The sequence below is a fragment of the Leucoraja erinacea genome, chromosome 36, assembly GCF_028641065.1.
Source record: "Leucoraja erinacea ecotype New England chromosome 36, Leri_hhj_1, whole genome shotgun sequence".
NCBI lineage: Eukaryota > Metazoa > Chordata > Chondrichthyes > Rajiformes > Rajidae > Leucoraja > Leucoraja erinaceus.
Window position 1 is genome coordinate 9,357,030 of NC_073412.1, and position 17,528 is coordinate 9,374,557.

The 17,528-nt window shown below is 49.0% G+C and overlaps 1 protein-coding gene across 1 annotated transcript in view; it reads right to left on the minus strand.

The window, feature by feature from the left end:
- Positions 1–5,668: 5,668 nt before the first annotated feature.
- LOC129713609 (uncharacterized) overlaps positions 5,669–17,528 on the minus strand; it is a 14,772-nt gene continuing 2,912 nt past the window's right edge. The window contains exons 3-8 of the mRNA XM_055662799.1: positions 17,469–17,528; positions 15,776–15,946; positions 14,266–14,408; positions 12,357–12,486; positions 8,559–8,723; positions 5,669–8,029 (exon numbers count right to left, since the gene is read on the minus strand). The exon at positions 17,469–17,528 is cut by the window's right edge and continues 162 nt beyond it. Of these exons, the coding sequence (XP_055518774.1) occupies positions 8,589–8,723; positions 12,357–12,486; positions 14,266–14,408; positions 15,776–15,946; positions 17,469–17,528 (639 nt within the window). The 3' untranslated portion in view covers positions 5,669–8,029; positions 8,559–8,588. The remainder of the gene's footprint in view (positions 8,030–8,558; positions 8,724–12,356; positions 12,487–14,265; positions 14,409–15,775; positions 15,947–17,468) is intronic.

Sequence of the window (17,528 nt, forward strand, 5' to 3'; positions counted from 1 at the left end):
GTAAACATGCAGGTACAGCAGGCAGTGAAGAATGCTAATGGCATGTTGGCCGCTATAACGAGAGGATTTGAGTAGAGAATTAAAGAGGTCCTTCTGCAGTTGTGCAGGGCCCTGGTGAGACCACATCTGGAGTATTGTGTGCAGTTTTGCTCTCCTAATTTGAAGAAGGATGGACATCCTTGCTATTGAGGCAGTGCAACGTACGTTCACGAGGTTAATCCCTGGGATGGCGGGACTGTCATTTGAGGAAAGATTGGGAAGACTGGGCTTGTATTCACTGGAATTTAGAAGGATGAGAGGTAATCTTATAGAAACATATCAAATTATATAAGGACTGGACAAGCTAGATGCAGGAAAAATGTTCCCAATGTTGGGTGAGTCCAGAATCAGGGGCCACAGTCTAAGAATACAGGTGAGGCCATTTCAAACTGAGATGAGAAAAACACTTTTTCAGCCAGAGAGTTGTGAATTTGTGGAATTCTCGGCCACAGAAGGCAGTAGAGGCCAAGTCACTGGATTATTTTAAAAGAGAGTTAGATGGAGCTCCAGGGGGCCAGTGGAGTCAAGGGATATGGGGAGAAGGCAGGCACGGGTTACTGATTGTGGATGATCAGCCATGATCACAATGAATGGCGGTGCTGGCTCGAAGGGCCAAATGGCCTCCTCCTGCACCTGTTTTCTATGTTTCTATCATATACTTATGTACCATATATTATATTCTTATATATCATTTATTATATTCTAATATACCATAGATTATATACTTATGTAACATACATGATATACATATATTACATAGATTATAAATTTAATTTAAAGACTTGGGCAATATTTGACATATTGTATAGGAAGGATCTGCAGATGCTGATTCACACCGAAGATAGACAAAAATTGCTGGAGACACAGTGGGACAGACAGCATCTGTGGAGAAAGAGGACGGGTGATGGTCGGGACCTTTCTCCAGTCTGAATCATCGCCCATTATTTTTCTCCAGAGATGCTTCCTGACCGGCTGAGTTACTTCAGCACTTTGTGTCTATCTTCAGTATAAACCAGCATCTGCAGTTCCTTCCTACACGTCTTTTAAATCTTGTTATGGGAAACTCTTCTTTTGTGTAAAAGATTGAGAGATGAAACATATCTATCAACACTTTGGCTGAGGGGGTTTCTTGTTTCTTGTTTTCTGATCAGCAGTTCTGAACCTGACGTATTTCCCCATTCACAGCTGGGGAAGTGGTACATTATTCAACTAAAGATGCTGCCTGACCCGCTGAGTTACTCCAGTACTTTGTGTCCATTTTTTGTTGGAATAATTTGTTCAGCTACTTGCATGCCTGGAACATTGCCTCGGCAGCCAGTGTCTGCAGTTCTGGCACGCTCCACATCCATTATGGTCAATAACATTCCACAAGACAAATCATATTCATTATAACTTAGCAGTTTCCATAATCCAACTTTGCAATTCCCTCAGTTACTATTCTGTATCCCCCTTTTATGTGTTCTCGGTTGGTTGGTTGGTGTATGATTTCTATGGTCTGTGATGGAATGCCTTCATATTTTCTTTCAATCCAGCATCTGAATTGTCCATTCATTTAACATGTGTTCATACATTTCCTTTGGAGTCAGACCTATATTTTAGCTCTAGCTATTCCCACTGCTGTTACATGGACTGTCTTCTGCCACCTATAGAGGATAACATATGTTTTCTATGTCTGACTTTTCATAAGAGTCAAGCTTGTTTTACAGTCTTATGCCCCGAAACGGAACAATGAAATTCTGAAGCCCCTGTCCCACTGTACTAGGTAATTCACAAGTTCTCCCATGTTTTCCCCTGATTCGAACTCGGAGAATGTCCGTAGCGGGTCCGTAGGAGTTCGTGGATGTCTCGTAGCGGCTCGTAACGGTAGCTACTCGGGACATCCGGTAACTCGTGACGTTTTTTCATCCCTGTAAAAAATGTCCATGTGTGACAAAAATACTTATGATGAAAAATTACTTTTTACTCGTAGTTAGATCATTGCGAGCCACTATCAGACATCAGACATCCACAAACTCCTAAGGACCCGCTATGGACATTCTCCGAGTTCGAATCAGGGGAAAACGCGGGAGAACTCGGGAATTGCCTCGTACAGTGGGTCAGGGGCTTTACTTGCAGCAGCACCACAAATATGTAAAGGCGGTACTTTGTAAACACTATAATAAACAACAAAAAAGTTCAGTGTATAAAAAACAAACAATCAATAATAGTGCAAAGACAATAGACGATAGACAATAGGTGCAGGAGTAGGCCATTCGGCCCTTCGAGCCAGCACCGCCATTCAATGTAATCATGGCCGATCATCCCCAAAGTACCCCGTTCCTGCGTTCTCCCCATATCCCCTGACGATCAGCCATGATCACAATGAATGGCGGTGCTAGCTCAAAGGGCCGAATGGCCTCCTCCTGCACCTATTTTCTATGTTTCTATGACTCCGCTATCTTTCAGAGTCCTACCTAGCTATCTCTTGAAAGTATCCAGAGAACCGGCCTCCACCGCTCTCTGAGGCAGAGAATTCCACAGACTCACCACTCTCTGTGTGAAAAAAGTGTTTCCTCGTCTCCGTTCTAAATGGTCTACCCCTTACTGTTAAACTGTGGCCCCTGGTTCTGGACTCCCCCAACAAAAATAATGCCCATCAAGTCAATATGTAATTCAGAGGTACACAAAAAAGCTGGAGAAACTCAGCGGGTGCAGCAGCATCTATGCAGCGAAGGAAATAGGCAACGTTTCGGGCCGAAACCCTTCTTCAGACTGTAATTCAGAGCTTAGTTGGTGGTTGCAATGTTAATATGAAGGGAATGTAAGGATATGGAGCGAATGAAAGCAGATGATATGAGATTGACATCATGTTTGCCACAGATACTGTGGGCCCAAGGGCCTGTTCCTGTGCTTTACTGTTCTGCATAGGAAGGAACTGCCGAAGCTGGTTTAAATCAAAATTAGACACAAAACGCTGGAGTAACTTAGCGGGACAGGCAGCATCTCTGGAGAGGAGGAATGGGTGACGTTTCAGGTCGAGACACTTCTGGCTAAAAGTCACAGGAAAAGGAAATGAGAGATAAAGGTGATGATGTAGAGAGATATCTCTGGAGAGAAGAAAGGGTGACCTTTCGAGTTTCGAGTTTCGAGTCTCAACCCAAAACGCCACCCATTCCTTCTCTCCAGAGATGCTGCCTGTCCCGCTGAGTCACTCCAGCATTTTGTGTCTGTATTGTTCTGTGTTCTATATGATTTGTGATGAAGTCTCCTGAACACTTCCTCAGCTGTCCAAAGGTTTTCTTCTAAGGACTTGCAAATGGAGTGTCATTCTGATAGCTCCTTGCAGCATCTTATCCAAAGTCACTGGTAAGATTACTGGTGATTGAAGCACCCGCAGGGTTGCTTGGTTTACAAGTTCGAATCCCTACAGGAGCTAGTTGTCAAGTCACATTGGCTTTCTTCATTGATGCTACATTAACCTAGACAGAGGCGTGAGACATATCACACATATTGCCCCAGCCGATTTGACATATAAATCTTGAGATGTGGGAAGAAGTTCTTGTTTGTAACCCACCACACTGTCAGAGATTCGCGTTGTAAACTATGCGGAGCTGAGAGGACTTGTTTGGCTTGGACACCATTGTGAACGTTTTTAAAACCCTGCGCGTGCCGGAAATCTGACATAAAAACAGAACATTCTGGAAATACTCAGCGGGTCAGGCGGCATCAGCGAGAAGCGGAACAGAGTTCATGTTTCACGTTGAAGATCTTTCATCAGAACAGGCAACGTTTTTGTCAAAGGGTCTCCAAATTCAATCATTAACTCAGGTTCTCTTTCCACACATACCGCCTGACCTGCTGAGTGTTTCCTCCGTTTTTTTGTTTTGAATGAACTGGTTTGGTCATTCACAATGCAGCAAATAGCGATGTGTCCCCCATGTGCATTAACCTTTGAGAAGGAACTGCAGATGCTGGAAAATCGAAGGTACACAAAAATGCTGGAGAAACTCAGCGGGTGCAGCAGCATCCATGGATGCTGCTGCACCCGCTGAGTTTCTCCAGCATTTTTGTGTACCTTGCATTAACCTTTAGTTTAGTTTAAAGATACAGCGTGGAGACAGCCCCTTCGTCCCACTGAGTCCGTGCCGACCAGCTACTAGTTCTGTTCTCTCTGGAACTCTCTGCCACAGAGGGTAGTTGAGGCCAGTTCATTGGCTATATTTAAGAGGGAGTTAGATGTGGCCCTTGTGGCCAAGGGGACAGAGGGTATGGAGAGAAGGCAGTACGGGATACTGAGTTGGATGTCAGTCATGATCATATTGAATGGCGGTGCAGGCTCGAAGGGCCGAATGGCCTACTCCTCCTGCACCTAATTTCTATGTTTCTATGTTTCTACACAAGAAGGGACAATGTTCCACCCACTGGGGACAATTTACTGAAGCCAATTAACCTATAAACCTCACGTCTTTGGAATGAGGGAGGAAACTGGAGGAAACCCACACGGCCACAGGGAGAACGTGAAAACTCCGTACAGACAGCACCCATGGTCAGGATTGAACCCGGGTCTCTGGCGCTGCAAAGGGCCTGTCCCACTTGGCGATTTATTTCGGCGACTGATGAATCAGGTCAGCGAAAAATTCATGACGTGACACGCGTGGTGACGTATTGACGCAAGATGTTTTTTTCAAGTGTCGCAACATTTTTTTTGTTGCCGCTGGATTTTGAAATATTCAAAATCTTTTGGCGACACTGCTATGACGCCGGTAGTCACCGAAAAAATCGCCAAGTGGGACAGGCCCTTAAGTCAGCAACTCTACCGCTGTGCCACTGTCCTGATTATTAATCGTTCATTTCATAATCACTGTTTTTCTAATCTTGACGGATGTATATGATATCTAAAAAGCCCTCCTCGTATAGCTGTTACTCCTCACTATTATGTAAAAACTTAAACTGTCTTTACTCGCCGTAGTAGGAAGGAACTGCAGATGCTAGTTTAAACTGGATAGACATAAAATGCTGGAGTGACTCAGCGGGACAGGCAGCATCTTCGGATAGAAGGAATGGGCAGCGTTTCGGGTCAAGACCTTTCTTCAGGGTCAAGAAGGGTCTCGAACTTAGCAGGAACATTTTTCCTGCAGAAGGTTTAGCAGGATACTTTCCCACCCCCCCCCCCCCCCCCCCCCCCCCCTACCCTCCCCCCCCCCCCCCCCCCCCCCCCAGAATCTCCAGCATTGTTGAAAGGAACCGACTACGTTACATTAGGTTAAATTACTTCTGAAATCACTTCACACCCACGCTACCTAATAGAGGTAATCACAATCAGGAATAACATGTTCACTTCCCTTTCCAATGCTGCAGAAGCTTTCTGCTGCTTAGCTCCTGAGTGAGCACCTGAATCACGACTGAGCAATTTCAGGTAGCTGCGTGGCATGTGTCGGAATAATAATGTAACCTCTGAAAACAATGCAAGTAGAAATTAAAGCTGCAGTCACCACCAAATCCAAGATGATTTTTCAGCCTTTCACATTTATCTCCACCCACGTGGTAACCCACACAGAATTGCAATCATTCTGCCAGTGTGACGTCGTTCGTTTCCAAAGCACCCGCACGCCAAAAACAGAAACATTTGCAAGTGTCAGTTTCAGTTTAGTTTATTGTCACGTGTACCGAGGTACAGTGAAAAGCTTTTTGGTTGCGTGCTAACCAGTCAGCGGAAAGACAATATATGATTACAATACATGAAGATTCAGATTCAGATTCAGATTCAATTTTAATTGTCATTGTCAGTGTACAGTACAGAGACAACGAAATGCAATTAGCATCTCCCTGGAAGAGCGACATAGCAAATGATTTGAATAAATAATAATAAGTGTCCGGGGGGGGGTGGTGATTGGCAGTCACCGAGGTACGTTGTTGAGTAGAGTGACAGCCGCCGGGAAGAAGCTGTTCCTCGACCTGCTGGTTCGGCAACGGAGAGACCTGTAGCGCCTCCCGGATGGTAGGAGGGTAAACAGTCCATGGTTGGGGTGAGAGCAGTCCTTGGCGATGCTGAGCGCCCTCCGCAGACAACGCTTGCTTTGGACAGACTCAATGGAGGGGAGCGAGGAACCGGTGATGCGTTGGGCAATTTTCACCACCCTCTGCAATGCCTTCCGGTCAGAGACAGAGCAGTTGCCATACCATACTGTGATGCAGTTGGTAAGGATGCTCTTGATGGTGCAGCGGTAGAAGTTCACCAGGATCTGAGGAGACAGATGGACCTTCTTCAGTCTCCTCAGGAAGAAGAGACGCTGGTGAGCCTTCTTGACCAGAGTTGAGGTATTGTGGGTCCAAGAGAGGTCATCAGAGATGTTGACTCCCAGGAACCTGAAGCTAGGTTGAAGCTAGCCTGAAATCCATTTACAGTATATAGATACATGATAAGGGAATAACGTTTAGTGTACGGTCAAGCCAGCACAGTCCAGTCAAGGGAGATAAAAATGCTGGAGAAACTCAGCGGGTGAGACAGCATTTATGGAGCGAAGGAATAGGTAACGTTTCGGGGTGGAGACCCTTCTTCAGAATTTTTCCTTCTTAAACAGTCCAATCAAGGATAGTTTGTGGGTCACCAAAGAGGTAGATAGCTCAGCACTGCTCTCTGGTTGTTGTAGGATGGTTCAGTTGCCTGATACATTTTTTACATAATAGTGAGGAATAATGTAGGATGGGGAGGGTTTGTGCTGAGGTTAACGTTATTTGTGAGTTTATGATAGGACTCTAAGTGCACAGGCTTGGATTGAACCTTGGGTTATAATCACAATCATATCTAGAACTAAGAGTGTGTTCTTTATTCGGGTCTAATGGCATGTTTCTCTGTGTGGAGTCAGCATGTTCTCACTATGGCCCCCCCATTGGATTCCCCTAAGATACTCCGGTTTCCTCCCATTTAGAGTCATACAGTGTGTAAATAGGCCCTTCGACCCAACTTGGCCACACTGACCAACATGTCCCATCTACACTAGTCCCACTTGCCTGCATTTGGCCCATAACCCTCTAAACCTGCCCTATCCATGTCCCTGTCTAATTGTATCTTAAACTCTGTCTGAATAAAGTGTCTGAATTTCTTTCTGAAATATAGAAGAGGACAGGCCCTTCGGTCCACAATACCTGTGCTGTACATGATTCAAATGTAGAAGCAAGGAACTGCTGATGCCATTTAACCAAGGAAAGATGCAAAATGCTGGAGTAACTCAGCAGGTCAGGCAGCATACCTGGAGAACAAGCATAGGTGACGTTTTGGGTCCCAATCATCTATCCATGTTCTCCAGGGAAGCTGCCAGACCCGCTGAGTCACTCCAGCATTTTGTGTCTTTCCATGTTTACAAGTTAAACTCATCTACTCTGCCCACAATGTTTACATATGTGTTGTGGGGCTGCAAATAAGAATTCCTTCTTACTTCCACAGAGCCGGTAGAGCTGCTCGGGTGCTGTCCTCTTGGAGTTTGCATGTTCAACCTGGGACCACGTGGGTTTCACACGGGTGCTCTGGTTTTCTCCCAAAGGAGTGCGGGTTTGTGGGTTGATTGGCCCTCTGTGAAACGCCCCTCGTGTGTAGGGAGTGGATGCAAGAGTGGGATAACATAGAACTAGTCTGAACGATGGTCAGCATGGACTCGGTGGGCCGAAGGGCCTGTTTCCATGCTTGTATCTTTAAATAAATAAACAGACTTACAATAAAACAATAAATTAACAGTTAAATTAAAAAGGTTCAAATGACATGTAATAAATATTGTATGTATGTATGTTTTGTTCCATATCTCTATAAGTTGGCCCTTTTACGGCTACTTTTGCAATGGAATTTTTACACCCGTGGCAACTGATATAGAGTCATCCCACACGTCGATACCGCCTCTGTCCAAATAAGTTCCTAGACTCCAGGAAGCGTTTCATCCTCATTGGCTACGATCTTGTTCTGACTCGAGGGAGCACTTCCTTGTTGATGTCAACGTTCGGTCGTTGTATCGGAGCGGGTCTGTCGACAAACCACAGATATTACACAGATTGTGTTAATTCTCCTTTCACAGATTCGTCAGCTTAAAGTCATAGAGTCACAGAGTGATACAGTGTAGAAACAGGCCCTCCTAGCAGCGCCGGACACCCGTGTTTGATCCCGACTACGGGTGCTGTCTGCCCGGAGTTTGTACGTTCTCCCCGTGACCTGCGTGCGTTTTCTCCGAGATCTTCGGTTTCCTCCCACACTCCAAAGACGTACAGGTCTGTAGGTAAATTGGTTTGGTGTAAAGTGTAAAATTGTACCTAGTGAGTTAATGTGCGGGAATCGCTGGTCGGCGCGGACTCAGTGGCTGAGGGGCCTGTTTCCGCGTTGTACCTCAAACCGAAACTAAAAAAAGTTTCTAAACTTAAGACAATTAAATAACTTTGACTCTTGTCAGATGTTGCCTGACCCGCTGAGTTCCTCCAGCAGTGTGTGACGTTCATAATTCCAGCATCTGCGATCCCGTGCATCTTCACTAGAGCAGGTAACTTGTAGCTCCACTTACTTGACTTTGGTTGAGGTGGGGGCCAATGCATCAAATCGGGGGGAGGCGTGGTGTTGCAGTGGGGCTGATCTTGCCCGTGACCTCTGCCCTCTCCACCGGCTCCAGGTGAGTCTTGCTCCCGTGCCGCCATGTTTCACCGTGCAGTCTGCTCGCGATATGCAACCTCTGGGGAAAAAAAACAACACACGCTGCACTTACCTACACTGCACCCATAGGTTCACCAGGTTAATTCCCAGGATGGCGGGACTGACATATGATGAAAGAATGGGCTTTCATTCACTGGAATTTAGAAGGATGAGAGGATATCTTACAGAAACATAAATTTCTTAAGGGATTGGATAGGCTAGATGCAGGAAAAATGGTCCTGAACGTACACAAAAATGCTGGAGAAACTCAGCGGGTGCAGCAGCATCTATGGAGCAAAGGAAATAGGCGACGTTTCGGGCCGAAACCCTTCTTCAGACTGATGGGGGTGGGGGAGAAGGAAGGAAAAAGAGAGGAGGAGGAGCCCGAGGGCGGGGGGATGGGAGGAGACAGCTCGAGGGTTAAGGAAGGGGAGGAGACAGCAAGGGCTAGCAAAATTGGGAGAATTCAATGTTCATGCCATCCGGACGCAAGCAACCCAGGCGGAATATGAGGTGCTGTTCCTCCAATTTCCAGTGTTGCTCACTCTGGCAATGGAGGAGTCCCAGGACAGAGAGGTCGGATTGGGAATGGGAGGGGGAGTTGAAGTGCTGAGCCACCGGGAGTTCAGGTAGGTTCTTGCGGACCGAGCGGAGGTGTTCGCCGAACGATCGCCCAACCTCCGCTTAGTCTCCCCAATGTAAATCAGCTGACATCTAGAGCAGCGGATGCAGTAGATGAGGTTGGAGGAGATACAGGTGAACCTTTGTCGCACCTGGAACGATTGCTTGGTTCCTTGAATGGAGTCGAGGGGGGAGGTGAAGGGACAGGTGTTGCATTTCTTGCGGTTGCAACGGAAAGTGCCCGGGGAGGGGGTGGTACGCGAGGGATGGGAAGAATTGACAAGGGAGTTGCGGAGGGAGTGGTCTTTGCGGAAGGCAGACATAGGGGGAGATGGGAAGATGTGGCGAGTGGCGGGGTAACGTTGGAGGTGGCGGAAATGGCGGAGGATTATTTGTTGTATTTGCCGGCTGGTGGGGTGAAAGGTGAGGACTAGGGGGACTCTGCCCTTGTTGCGAGTGCGGGGATGGGGAGAGAGAGCAGTGTTGCGGGGTATGGATGAGACCCTGGTGCGAGCCTCATCTATGGTGGCGGAGGGGAATCCCCGTTCCCTGAAGAACGAGGACATTTCCGATGCCCTGGTGTGGAACGTCTCATCCTGGGAGCAGATGCGGTGTAGGCAGAGGAATTGGGAGTAGGGGATGGAGTCTTTACAGGGGGCAGAGTGGGAAGACGTGTAGTCCAGATAGCCATGTGACTCGGTGGGTTTGTAGTGTATGTTGGTCAGAAGTCTGTCCCCTGCGATGGAGATGGTGAGGTCAAGGAATGGTAGGGAAGTGTCGGAAATGGTCCAGGTGTATTGGAATGCCGGATGGAAGTTGGTGGTGAAGTGGATGAAGTCAGTCAGTTGTGTGTAGGTGCAGGAGGTGGCCCCAAAGCTGTCGTCAATGTAACGGAGGTAGAGGTCGGGGATGGGGCCCTGGTACGTATTGAACAAGGATTGTTCAACATACCCGACAAAGAGGCAGGCGTAGCTGGGGCCCATGCGTGTGCCCATAGCTACGCCTTGTGTTTGGAGGAAATGGGAGGAGTCAAACGTAAAGTTGTTGAGGGTGAGGACCAACTCCGCTAGACGGAGGAGAGTGTCAGTGGCTGGGTATAGGTTGCTCCTCTGGTCGAGGAAGAACTGGAGGGCTTTGAGGCCATCCTGGTGGGGGATGGAGGTGTAGAGTGACTGGACATCCATGGTGAAGATGCGGGGGTGAGGGCCTAGAGAGTGGAATGCGCAGAGGCGGCGGAGAGTGTCTGAGGTGTCTTGAACATAGGTGGGAAGGGATTTGACCAAGGGGGATAGTATGGAGTCAAGGTATGTGGAGATGAGTTCGGTGGGGCACGAACAAGCAGAGACAATGGGTCTGCCGGGAGAGCCGGGTTTGTGGATTTTGGGGAGAAGGTAAAAACGGGCCGTGCGGGGCTGGGGAACGATGAGGTTGGAAGCTATGTCGGGCAGGGCGTGGGAATTGATGAAGTCGGTGATGGTGCTAGATATGGTGGCCTGGTGCTCATCAGTGGGGTCATGGTCCAAGGGTAAGTAGGAGGAGGTGTCCGAGAGTTGGCGCGTGGCCTCAGCTTTGTAGAGATCAACGCGCCAGACTACCACGGCACCTCCCTTGTCGGCTGGTTTGATGACCCAATCTGGGTTTTTGCGGAGTGATTCAATGGCAGTGTGTTCAGGGGGGGAGAGATTGGAGTGAGACAGGGGAGTAGAGAAGTTGAGGCGGTTGACGTAGTTGAAAATGTTCCCGATGTTGGGGGAGTCCAGAACCAGGGGTCACAGTTTAAGAATAAGGGGAGGCCATTTAGGGCTGAGATGAGGAAAAAACCTTTTCACCCAAAGAGTTGTGAATCCTCTGCCACAGAAGTGGAGGATAATTCACTAGATGTATTCAAGAGAGAGTCAGTTATAGCTCTTGGGGCTAATGGAATCAAGGGATATGGGGAGAAAGCAGGAACGGGGTACTGATTTTGGATGATCAGCCATAATCATATGGAATGGCGGTGCTGGCTCGAAGGGCCGAATGGCCTACTCCTGCACCTATTTTCTATGTTTCTATGTTTTTACTGTGTCCCCAATGAAGCCCCCTATTCAAAATCTATCCCATGCTTTTTGTAGGACTGACATTTTCCTCCCTTACTCTCTCTTCAATCCATCTCTCCTTCGCAAACAAACTCACTCCTCTCTTCCTCACACCTGACATTTATGGAGCAGATATACAAGAGAGGACGCTCATGACAAGGCCTGGCATGTAATGGAAGATGGACACTAAATGCTGGAGAGAGTCAGCAGTTCTGGAGAATATGGATGGGTGATGTTTCGAGTCTTCAGACAGAAGGTGTCCCGACACGAGACGACACCCATCCTTTTCCTCCGGAGATGCTGCCTGACCCGCTGAGTTACTCCAGCACTTTGTGTCTATATTTGATGTAAACCAGCATCTGCTGTTCCTTTCTACGCACTTCCTCTGAAAATATTCTTTAATGACTCGTAATGCCCCTGTCCCACTTGGGAAACCTGAAAGGAAACTTTGCGCCCCACCCAAGGTTTCCGAGCAGTTCCCCGAGGTTGCAGGTGGTTGCCGGAGGTTGCAGGTAGTGGAAGCAGGTAGGGAGACTGACAAAAACCTCCTGGAACCGCACGGAAACCTTGGGTGGGGCGCAAAGTCTCCAGAGGTTTCCCTTCAGGTTTCCTAAGTGGGACAGGGGCATTAGAGTCAGAATGGGGAGAACTTCTTTGGTGTGTCGGAGGCTATGGGGAGAAGGCAGGAGAATTGGGTTAGGAGGGAAAGATAGATCAGCCACGATTGAATGGGCGGAATAGACTTGATGGGTCGAATGGCCTATCACTTATGAACTTATGCATCAATTTTACCCTCACACCCTCATCAACGTGGATGTGATGCTCAAGAGTGATGTCTGAAGGAGGGTCTCGACTCGAAACGTCACCCATTCTTTCACTCTGGAGACGCTGCCTGTCCCGCTGAGTTACTCCAGCATTTCGTGTCTGCCTGCGATGCTCAAGTCTCAGACTGGGAATCGAACTCACGATCAGCGTACCTGCCCCGAGATCTCTTCACCTCCAGTCAGTCCGTCCTCAGCAGGGGAGCACGCGGTGGGCAATGTACTAGCCCGGCCTTTCCTGACCAGCTCCTTCCTGCATGTGCCAATCTTGCTCATGGACTCCAATCTAAAACCAAAACGCCAAGGATTCAATGTTTAAGAAGGAACTGCAAATCGAAGGGAGACAAAAATGCTGGAGAAACTCAGCGGGTGAGGCATCATCTATGGAGCGAAGGAAATAGGCAAAGTTTCGGGACGAAACCCAAAGGAAATAGGCAACGTTTCGGGACGAAACCCAAAGGAAATAGGCAACGTTTTGGGTCGAAACCCGAAGGGTTTCGGGATGAAACGTTGCCTATTTCCTTCGCTCCATAGATGCTGCCGCACCCGCTGAGTTTCTCCAGCATTTTTGTAAACCTCCAATGATTCATTGATAGTTTGGTTCAGAGATACCGCACGGACACAGGCTCTTCGGCCCATCGAGTTCGCGCTGACCAGCGATCCCCGAACACTAACACTATCCTACACACGCTAGGGACAATTGACATTTATACCCAATCCTAGTAACCAACAAACCTGTACAAGGTTAATTCCCGGGATGGCGGGACTGTCATATGCCGAGAGAATGGAGCAGCTGGGCTTGTACACTCTGGAGTTTGGAAGGATGAGACGGGATCTCATTGAAACATATAAGATTGTTAAGGGCTTGGACACACTAGAGGCAGGACACATGTTCCCTATGTTGGGGGAGTCCAGAACCAGGGGCCACAGTTTAAGAATAAGGAGTAAGCCATTTAGAACGGAGACGAGGAAACACTTTTTCTCACAGAGAGTTGTGAGTCTGTGGAATTCTCTGCCTCAGAGGGTGGTGGAGGCAGGTTCTCTGGATGCTTTCAAGAGAGAGCTAGATAGGGCTCTTAAAAATAGCGGAGCCAGGGGATATGGGGAGAAGGCAGGAACGGGGTACTGATTGGGGATGATCAGCCATGATCACATTGAATGGTGATGTTGGCTCGAAGGGCTGAATGACCGACTCCTGCACCTATTGTCTATTGTCTTTGGAGTGTGGGAGGAAACCGGAGCTCCCAGAGAAAACCCACACAGGTCACGGGGAGAACGTGCAAACTCTGTACAGACAGCACCCATAGTCGGGATCGAACCCGGGCCCTCTGGCGCTGTGAGGCAGCAACTCTACCGCTGAGCCATCGTGTCAGCTACAATCACCTTTTATGTCTGTATTCTGTTACAACCAGTTCCTGCACTTTCTCCCTACATAGAAACATAAAAGATAGAAACGTGGAACAATAGGTGCAGGCGTAGGCCATTCAGCCCTTCGAGCCAGCATCGCCATTCAATATCATCATGGCTGATCATCTAAAATCAGTAGCCTGTTCCTGCCCTCCACATATACCTTGATCCCATTAACCCTAAGAGCTAAATCTAGCTCCCTCTTGAAAACATCCAGTGAATTGGCCTCCACTGCCTTCTGGGGCAGAGAATTCCACAGATTCACAACTCTCTGGCTGAAAAAGGTTTTCCTCATCCCAGTCCAAAATGGCCTACAACTTATTCTTAAACTGTGATGCCTGGTGACCCCACATACAGAGTAAAGGGCCTGTCACACTTTCACCACCTTATTTATACGTGGACATTTTTCATCATGCAAGTCCTACATGATGCCACGAGTACCTACGACACAGCATCACGGCCTGCTACGACCTCGTGACGACCATGCTGCGAGTACGAGTCAAGGGCAAACTCGGCAGAGGTCGTGAATTGGGTCTTGAAAGTGGGACAGCCCCAGGTCCAGACACCAGCTCCCTGCACCCCCCCACCCCGTCCCACTTGCTCCCGCTGATCCTCATCGATGGGCTGTGGAGTTCCCAGGGATTTGTTCTCAGGTTACCTTCCCTGCCAGGAGACGACAGGTTTGATGAGGAAGATGCCAGACTCTGCTTCCACCTGCTTCAGTGTGCTGGTGAGTAGGGCAGCCAGCTGCAGGCGGCGCTCGGAATACCTGCTGTTCACCCTGCACCAGCACCGCGCTTTCTGGGGAGGGAATCACTGCGTTAGTCGTGTAAGAAGGAACTGCAGATGCTGCTTTACACTGAAGACAGACACAAAATGCTGGAGTAACTCAGCGGGGCAGGCAGCATCTCTGGAGAGAAGGAATGGGTGACGTTTCGGGTCGAGACCCATCTTCAGGTAATAGCTTGATACAGATGAGGCAAGTTTAGTTTAGTTTGGTTTAGAGATACAGCGCGGAAACAGGCCCTTCGGCCCACCGAGTCCGCACCGAGTCCGCACTCCCCGCACATTAACACTATCCTACACCCACGAGGGACAACTTACATTTATGCCAAGCCAATTAGCCTACAAACCTGTACGTCTTTGGAGTGTGGGAGGAAACCGGAGCACCTGGCGAAAACCCACCTGGTCAACGAACAAACTCGGTACAGACAAACACCCGTAGTCAGGATGGAATCCTGGTCTTTGGTGCTGTAAGGCAGCAACTCTACCACTGCGCTGACCCCTGATCAAGCTGTTCTTGTCAATATTGTGTTATTTCAGAGTAGACCGAGTCCAAGGCAACTAACAATATTTGTTCCTCTGGTTTAAACCAGCATCTGCAGTTCCTCCCTCCACCTTTTTGTCCACTCCACTGCAAGATCTCCTCAAGGTCTCAATCTGAAGAAGGGTCTCAACCCAAAACTTCTGGAGTTTAGAAGGATGAGAGGATATCCTACTGAAACATATAAGATTATTAAGGGTTTGTACACGCTAGAGGCAGGAAACGTGTTCCCGATGTTGGGGGAGTCCAGAACCAGGGGCCACAGTTTAAGAATAAGGGGTAAGCCGTTTAGAACAGAGATGAGGAAACACTTTTTCTTCACAGAGAGTTGCGAGTTTGTGGAATTCTCTGCCTCAGAGGGCGGTGGAGGCAGGTTCTCTGGTTACTTTCAAGAGAGAGCTAGATAGGGCTCTTAAAGATAGCGGAGTCAGGGGATATGGGGAGAAGGCAGGAACGGGTCACTGATTGTAGATGATCAGCCATGATCACATTGAATGGCGGTGCTGGCTCGAAGGGCCGATTGGCCTACTCCTGCACCTATTGTCTGTTGTCTATTACTTTTCTCCAGAGATGCTGCATGACCTACTGAGTTACTCCAGCACTTTGGGTCTGTCGACAATAACTACAAGTGTTTCCGCTAACTGGCTAGCACGCAGCGAAAGCTTGCCACTGTTCATGGGACAAATAACTAAACTGCCACGTGGTTGCTGACGGAACAACTTAGTTGTGTTAGACACAAAATGCTGGAGGAACTCAGCGGGTCAAGCATCATCTCTGGAGGAAAGGAATAGGTGACGTTTCACTCTCTGACTCCAAGTCCACGACTTCACCAGGGGTTCCTCACCTGCCTGTGGAGAGCCTCCATCCTTGTCGCCAGGGGCCGAGGGGGGGGTCCCTCTGCGCTGGTCCTCCGCACCGCCTCCCAGCTCCGCACAAAGCTGCTGTAGCTCTTCACCAGGCTGCACAGGCGCTCCTGCTGCAGCTCCCCGTAACCCTGCATCACTGCAGCGACGTGCTGCAGACAGCGTTTACAGAGGGGGGGGCGAAGATTGTGGAGGAAGAGAAAAAGGGAGAGAGAGAGAGAGAGGAGAGAGAGGAGAGAGAGAGAGGGAGGGAGGGAGGGAGGAGAGGGAGAGGGAGAGAGACGGAGAGAGAGAGGATTAAAACTGTCCGCAACAATTCATTGGCACCCCGTACGGGTACAAGGGGTTGGGTGATGTGAGGGGGGAGGAGAGAGGGGTGGGGTGGGGAGGGAGATAGAGAGGGGAAAGGGGAGTGGGGGGAGAGAGGGGGTGGGGAGAGAGGGATGGGGAGAGAGAGGGGGATGGGGGAGAATTCATTGGGGAGAGAGGGGTGGGGGAGAGAGGGGTGGGTGAGAGAGGGGTGGGGGAGAGAGAGAGAGGTGGGGGAGAGAGCGAGAGAGAGAGGGGTGGGGGAGAGAGGAGGGTGGGGAGAGAGGGGGTGGGGGGGAGAGGGGGGGGGGAGAGAGGGGGGGTGGGGGAGGGAGGTAGGAGGGGGGGAGTTTGAGGGAGGGGTAAAGGAACTGGGGGTGTTGCTCTTTCCAGAGCTGCTGCCTGACAGGCTGAGTATTTTCTGGATTATTATTTCAGATTTCCAGCATCTGCAGTGGCCCTGAGCCACGATCTACCTCATTGGAGACCCTCGGACTATCTTTGATTGGACGCGACTGGGCTTTATCTTGCACTAGGCGTTATTTTCCCTCATCATGTATGTGTACACTGTGGCCGGCTGGATTGTAACCATTCATTGCCCTGCCGCTGACTGGTTAGCACGCAACAAAAGCTTTTCACTGTACATCGGAACACGTGACAATAAAACAACACTATACTAAATGCAACTAATGTATCGGCCTCCACCACCAGGTGGCACATTGGCGCAGCGGTAGAGTTGCTGCTTTATAGAGCTCACAGCGCCAGAGACCCAGGTTCGATCCCGACTACGGGTGCTGTCTGTACGGAGTTTGTACGTTCTCCCCGTGACCCGCTTGTGTTTTCTCCGAGATCTTCACTTTCCTCCCACAAAGGGGTACAGGTTTGTAGGTGAATCGGCTTGGTATATGTGTAAATTGTCCCCAGCGTGTGTAGGGTAGTGTTAAGGGCCTGTCTCACTTTCATGACTTAATTCACAATCTTTTTTTACTCGTGGACATTTTTCATCAAGTTGAAAAAACGCCCCGACCTACTTGATGCCGCGAGTACCTACGCCTGGCATCACGGCCTGCTGCGGCCTACCTACGGCCTACCTACGACCTCGTGACGACCATGCTGTGAGTACGAGTCAAGGGCAAACTCGGCAGAGGTCGTGAATTAGGTCGTGAAAGTGGGACAGGCCCTTAAGTGTGCGGAGGTCGCTGGTCGGTGCGGACTCAAGTTCTGTGCTGTTTCTGTGCTGTATCTCTAAACTAAACTTAAATTAAACACTCACCAACATCTGTATAAATAAACCAGCCCCGCACATCTGCTTTATCCTTTGCTCCTCTCAACTTAAAGCCACGCAAGGTGCCGGTCTCCGCTCACCTCATAGGTGTTCTTTGGTAGTCGGCCACAGACCAGGCCCTGACGTAGGGCCCTCAGGTT